Consider the following 7,143-nt stretch of genomic DNA (forward strand, 5'->3'; position numbering starts at 1 on the left):
CCCTCATCGTCAGCTCTTCGTCCCCTTTTCTTGACCTCCGGTCCGCCTCCCGCTGGCCTACGAGGGCCCCATAGTGCCACCTTCCGGGTTCCCCGTCCTCCGGTCACGGCACCGATGGCTGGCGTGATCCGGCGGCTGGATGAAGCCGTGGTTAACCGCATCGCGGCCGGCGAGGTCATCCAGAGACCGGCAAACGCCATCAAGGAAATGATAGAAAACTGGTAACGCGGGGTCTGCTGCTCCTGCCCGGCTGGATGGGGGGCAGGGAGCTGCGGAAGGCCGTGGCCTGGCCTTGCCCGGGCCGGTGAGGCCGCTCCGGGGCAGCCGGACAGCGGCAGGGGGCTGAAGGCGTTGGGAGCGCTGCGGCTCTGGTCACTGCTTCCAGGCCGCCTGCATGAAATGGGGGTGGTAAGCATGAGTTTGGGTGCTGAGGAGACATAACGTGTGTGTGCTCCTATTGAAGGCAGCAGGACAGCTCCGTTCAAAAAGACACGTGTTTGGTGGGGTTTTTTTGTTGTTGCTTGATAAGCTTATGAATAATTTATTTCAGTGCCTATAATTCGGCTATTTGTTTGAAAGATAAGGTCTGTTTGGGATAGATTTGTTGCCTTTTCACTAGTAAGTGCAGTGAGCTGTGTCAGCTGTGTGCAACGAAGCAGCAGAGTCTGCAGCAGGCTTTGGTAGTGGGGAGGGAAGGTGTGCTTGTTCGACCTTCTTGACCTTTAATTTCTGAAAGTTCCTCATAATTGTTGTGGATGGTGATTTAGAATAATACATCACTGTAGTTAGAAGAAAAAAGAAGGAGACAGTAAAGGTTTATTTGAAACAGAGTAAATTCCAATATGAGTGACAGAGTAGAAACAAATTATCACACGTGTTAGAAAAATTAATTTTAAAATCAAAGTTATGTAGTCCTTTATTCTCTAAAATTGCTGTTCTCTAGAACGCTTTCTTGGTTTCTGCAGCTTGGATGCTAAGTCTACGAGTATCCAGGTAGTCGCTAAAGAAGGTGGTCTGAAGCTCATCCAGGTCCAAGATAATGGCTGTGGTATCAGGGTGAGTGAACAAAGTTGACAGGTGTATGCTAATGTTTAATACTACCTTTGAAAAATTATTTCAATTCATAAGTGTTTCTGGTAATGAAAAAACTTGGGCATTGAAACTGACCATTACTTGTCCCTTTCACGTAGAAGGAAGATCTGGACATTGTATGTGAGAGATTTACTACAAGTAAACTGCAAAAATTTGAAGACTTGACTAGTATTTCTACATACGGTTTTAGGGGTGAGGTAAGCTCTTCATCAGTGTTTTGAAACTGTTATGTGTTTGTTGTTATCCTGTTGTGGTGGGGTTTGCATACTATCTCATGCCCAATACTCTTCACAGAAGCTCCTGTTTTCTGAGAACACCTTCCATGTGAATATAGTTTGAAGTACACTTCTGTCTTTCAAGATTAGGTGGATGCCTGGAGAGATGTATATATTCTTTTTTTGCTTCCTGGAGTAAGATTAAAAAAAAAAAAAATTAAAGTAAAACAAGGCCTGTCTTCTCACATGTTGCTTCAGGGACCTATAGTAGGTAAAAGGCAATGAAAGATTTGAGTGCAAGGTGAATCTGTGATGTCAGACATTTGTCTAAATACAATGTTTGAAATGTACGTCTGTCTGCTTGAGTCTTCTCCTCACGCACTTTCAACATAATCAGCTCCAGAGCCAGTGGAGTCAGGTCTTGAGGCTGGTTTCAGCAGGTTGTGTAGACACAACCAGAAGAAGATCCTGGATAAAAGTTAGTGTTTTAAGTACTGAAATTTGTTGAAGTTTTACTGATCTGCAGTTTTCTTGAAATTTTTTTTTATTTATTTCCTAATTGATTACTTGCAAGTGGTATATCAAAGTTTGTTGGTGCTGTGGACATGTGGACACTCCTCAATGATCTCCAGAGTAAGGTTTACAAAGGTTCCTTCTCTTTCCGTAGGCATTGGCTAGCATCAGTCATGTTGCCCATGTTACAGTGACGACTAAAACAGCGGATGCAAAGTGTGCATACAGGTACGCTACCTATTATCCAGCTGACTTCTGCTGCATGTAATATTGAACAGATATATCTAATTCTCTTTTCAGGAGAGGAGGAGGAGGGTGGGTAAGGAACTAAGTGTTACTAGGGCGGTTACAAAAAAGACCCAGACTGTGAGAAAACATGGTTTGAGTGATTTATTTTTTATTATTCCAGATTGTAAATGTAAACTTTAAAACGATATATTTTAAAAGTTTGTGTGTGCATGTGAAATCTTAAATCTTCTACTTTGGCAGCCTATGTAGGGTAAACTTTTGTATTTTTCTCCATTTCAGAATAAAGTGATGTATACACACAGTCTTGCAAATTTCATAAGTCTCTGAGTACAAGAACTTACAGCTTAGTTTGCTTTTGTAGGATGCCTAATCCTATCCAAAAAAAAGGTTTTGAATATTCTTCTGAAAATTTACTTATAATACAAGTAAGCCTATCCATTGATTTTTCAACTGCTTAAAAAGGAGGAGGGAAAAAAAAAAGAAAAGCTTTACATCTTGGTTTCTCTAAAGATTGTGTGACTGCAGTCTTTCTTGCATTAAGTATGTAAGGTGAGAGGACAAAAAAAGTATGCCTTTAGAAATTCTGCATCTGTGTAACTTGCTGAAAGACCTAAGTGGGTCAGAAATCTCTTCTGCTCAAAATCCTGTTAGAGCCAAAAAGGAAACAGATCTTATATGTAAAGTCAAGAATACTTTATTAGTATACTTGAAGCGTAAAGTCTAGCAGAAGAGTTATTAGTCTAGGTCTATTAAAGAAGGATAAAATACAATAATCCTACCTTTACAGGAAAAGTCTCAGTAATACAATATCAAAACATATATCCTGTTATCTGCTCCTTCTTCTCTGCTTTTTTTTCCCCACTCTCCCACTGCCCCTCTGAGTCCTAAGGTCAATGGAGACAGTTTTCCTCTAGCAGAAAGCAGAGGCAGGGGTTGCAGTCAATTGTCAGTGTCCCAAGTTCTTTGCTGGGAGGAGTGTGATGATGATGGGGTTTCTTTTGTTTTCTCCCTTTTGTCATCTGGATGTCTGCCCCCTGTAAATTTTGGTGTCTGACAACTTTTTATTTTCTGCCTAGAGCTACTTACAGTGATGGAAAAATTAAAGCCCCTCCAAAACCCTGTGCTGGAAACCAAGGAACTCAGATCACAGTAGGTTTTTGTGTCTTTTCTCTCTTGTCCCTTTTCCTGTTCTCTGGTTGTTACGCTTGCACTCCTTCTTGGTATGTGTTAATGTTGTAAGGTACATGACTGTATCACCTTGCAGAATGTTTTCCAAACAATGATATAGTGTGGGTTTGCTCTGTGTTTTTGTTTAGTCTTCCTCCCTAAAGACAGCAAGGTAAATTTCAAAATATTCTATGGATAGCATAGTCATACACTATCAGAAACATTTCATAATCCTTCTGGACTGGTGAAAGCCTCAATGCACAGTTAGAACTGCAGGAAGCTTAGAATATGGAAGGGTGGCCTATGTTTTACAAGCCAGAGTGGGAAGATGAGGGCAGGCACGGGAAACTGCAGACCTGCTGTTTGTCTTTCAGTCACATCTTTCATATATCGTACCAAGCTTTGAATGTGGGTTGGGATTAAGATCAGCATTAGGATTATGAAGAGTAAGGAGCTCAGAATGGAAAGGAGTGTGTGCGTTGCCAATTGTAGGGTGAAAAGTGGAAGCCTGGCCTGGGAGTCTGCAGGTGTGTGTTTGTCTTGCAGCAGGAGCGTACACCCAGCAGGCTTCACGTGTCAACGTTCAGGATCATGTATCTTAAAAAAGAAGCTGAACTTTAAATTTCTGCCTTGCTAGGAGAAAGAGAAATTGCATATTGCTTAAATAAATAGTGAAAATGAATGATTTAAGCTGCTGTTTTAATGACGTTAACAGGCTTGATTGCAGTTAACTGTTTTAACAATTATTTGCATTTCATTAAGACACAGCGTAGTCGGGGAGTCCATTGTCATTTGCAGTGGAAAGCGTATAATTTTCACTGAGAAGCAAGTTGTAGAGTTGTTATTGGTAAAAATACTCATGTACTTGAAAACATACATTTCTCTGGAGTTGCATTTTGTTAGGTGAACCTAATCAGGTAAGGAATAAATTGAATGTTGATCCTTCATAAACTAAAATGTTTTTAGCATATCTTGTAGTATCTGTTAAGAGATTTAGATGATTTATATAGTGAGAAGATTTTTTTTTTAATTATTTTAATTATGATCTTTTTTTCTCTGTAGGTTGAAGATCTTTTTTACAATGTAAGTACAAGGAGGAAAGCTTTAAAAAATCCAAATGAAGAATATGCAAAAATACTGGAAGTTGTTGGCAGGTAAACTGAAATAGGAGGCTCCAGTTTTTTCTACTGCCATCAAGAGTACTGAGGTTTTTCGCAGGGACTGGCATATGTGTGTGTAGTGTCATTTCTTTTGTTGTTACTGGTTTTGAGTTTTTTAACTATTTGTTAGTATATAGTGTCAGCTAATAGTTGATACAGAAAATCCAGAGGAGAAACAATGTATTCAGCCTATGACTATTATTAGAATTCCAGCAAACAAATACTGATAGACTTGAATGAGTGAACTCTCAATGAACTTGGTCTGAATAGAATCCAAGTAAAAACTGTGCAAGAGCATTGAGATTTGGCGGAATATGAAAAAGCTAAATGGTGTCCTCAAAAAAAACCAAACCAAACAAAAAAAAACCTAAAAAAAACACCAAAAAACACACAAAAAACCCCAACCAACCAACCAAAGAAGCCAAAACACTTTAGCTACCAGATAATCCCTTCCTGGGCTCCTGTGTTGCATCTTTTGCCACTTGCGGAGGCTTTGCAAGCAGGATCTGCACCATTTAACCAGAAGAACTGCTTTACACTGTCAGTAAACACAGAAGCTAGCACAGAGCATCAAGACTGTACGCTAAGTGTTAGCCAGCTTCCCAGATGAGCTACTTCAGAGTCTGTACTGGCCAGGCAGGCTTCAGCCAGGAGATTAAAGGTCAGGTGGAACAGGCTCATCTGAACTCTTGCTGAGGTACAGGCTTCCAGCTCATGGGTTTGGTTGTTGTTTTTTTTTTTTCCATTAGGGTTTTACATACTTTCATTTTGGTTGTTTTTTTTTTTCCCTCTCCAATTTTTGAGTTACTAACTGTTCTGTTCACAACAGTCTGACCTCTGTCTGCATTTTTACCTTTCTCATCTTGCAAGGTTCTACTCTGTTCTTTCTCGCAACTTCCCTAGAGGTTTGAGCCAGTTATGCAGCTGTAGCGTATTAGAACTTGGCCCTGGGATCACAGACAGCTGAACCATCTGGGTAGGGGAGGTTGGAAGGGTGAGCCAGCCACTTTTTGGATCTTTCTCCAACAGTAATTGAGCCCTGATTCTGTTATACTGAGGAGGCGTTGCTGCTGTTTTAGTTAAACCTATGCAATGAAACAATTAACCAGGTCTGTAGATGTTGATCAGTTCTGAGAAATAAGCTAAGCTGATCCCTGAATTTTATATGGTTACAGGTGAATTATAAATAGAAAACATTTTTACAGCTGTTTAGTCTACAAAAGGTTGGTTTTGCTCAAATCATGTTGCTGTGTAACAGGAAATGAAATTGTTTGCTCCTGTTAGTAGCTGCTTTTTAGCATTTAGGCAAAGTAACCTTTTCTTCCACATACCATAGTCATTTGTTTACCTGTTTTTCAGGTATGCCATCCATAACTCAGGCATCAGCTTTTCAGTTAAAAAGGTGTGTAAATAGTCTTTATAATTTCACTGTGTGTCTGTATGCATGTGTATGTATATGTGTAATAAGCATACAAAAAAATGCCAGAAAATTTGCACAGCATCTTTACCAAAGGGAATAGTGTATAGAGCCTTGCTGTGTACTGAAATCTCGAAATGCACATTGATGCAATTTGGGTAGAAAACACATTAATTAAAAATGAACGAGACAAAAATATATTGGAGTTTGGAGTTTACTATGTGGTCCATGTGTTAATTTGTTTTAGCTTTGTGAGCTGTTTCAGCTTCTTTAGAGGGTCTGGACAGGGTGGAGTACCCTCATTCTGTGGCATTCTTCGTAATTATTTACTGAACTGCTTCTGTTCCTCACTTCCAAAGATGGAGTTACTGGCCTGAACAGGTCTGATGTGATCCAGCAAATCTTGTAATCCTGTGCCATTTACCATCTTTTGCTTTTCTGAACACAAAGAAGTAAATAATAATACCAAGCATTATAATGATGTTATATCCTATGTCTTTGTGTTAAAAATGTTATTGTTGAGTTTAATGTATTTCTAAAACATCAGCCAGAACTGTGAGTTGACTGATAATAATTTCTGCTCCCTTTAGCAAGGCGATACCGTGTCAGATGTTAGAACTGTATCAAATGCCTCAACAGTGGACAACATTAGGTCCATCTTTGGAAATGCTGTTAGCAGGTATGTTGCTGACATGAAGTTTTCCAGTAAATCTCCCTCCCCTTTCTCTTGAGAACAACATGGCTGTGCTAACTTTTCCTGCTTTTTTTTCAAGGTGAATGTGTGAAGAGTTTTTCTTTATTATATCAAAGGAAAGAAGGAAGTTGCAAAGCTGTTCCTTTAATGCACTAAGAGAAACATCTGCTTTTAACTTTCTGTGTGCTCATTTAAAAAGAGAAAGCTGTACCTGTGTTCTCTACAAGTTCCTAGCTTCTTCCTACTCCATGAAAATCTTGCCACTTCTTGCCAGTCTGCTATCTGATAAATTTTGAAGTCTCCTTAAATTTGTTGTTCTGAAATCTTATGGTTTAATATTTTAAGAAAAGCTACATTAGCTTAGGCTGAGTAAATGCATTTTCAAAAGATGATTATTTATCTGCCACTTTAGGAAAAAAAATCTCTCTTTATAAGACACACATCTGGAAAGAATCCATTGAATGGACATGAGGAACTGATTTGTCCTGTGAATACTTAGGTGTTAGTTTGATCAGTTAATGAAATCACATTTCGCATATATGGAATATAAATTTTAATACACGTGAACACCTTTATGAAACACAGCAGAAGAGAGGCTGTTTAGTTATAAGAATCACAGAATCGCTCGGTTGGAAA

General features: G+C 39.3%; 1 protein-coding gene across 1 annotated transcript; it reads left to right on the plus strand.

Annotated features, from left to right (window-relative positions):
• Positions 1–113: 113 nt before the first annotated feature.
• On the plus strand, positions 114–6,492 carry LOC104545707 (DNA mismatch repair protein Mlh1-like; the record flags this gene model as incomplete). The annotated part of the gene is made up of 8 exons (XM_010190909.1): positions 114–221; positions 966–1,056; positions 1,191–1,289; positions 1,975–2,048; positions 3,146–3,218; positions 4,299–4,390; positions 5,756–5,798; positions 6,404–6,492. Coding segments are annotated over exons 1-8 (668 nt in total), but the record flags the coding sequence as incomplete, so codon positions are not given.
• Positions 6,493–7,143: the final 651 nt, after the last annotated feature.

Source organism: Mesitornis unicolor, unplaced genomic scaffold (assembly GCF_000695765.1).
Source record: "Mesitornis unicolor isolate BGI_N332 unplaced genomic scaffold, ASM69576v1 scaffold14518, whole genome shotgun sequence".
Lineage (NCBI taxonomy): Eukaryota > Metazoa > Chordata > Aves > Mesitornithiformes > Mesitornithidae > Mesitornis > Mesitornis unicolor.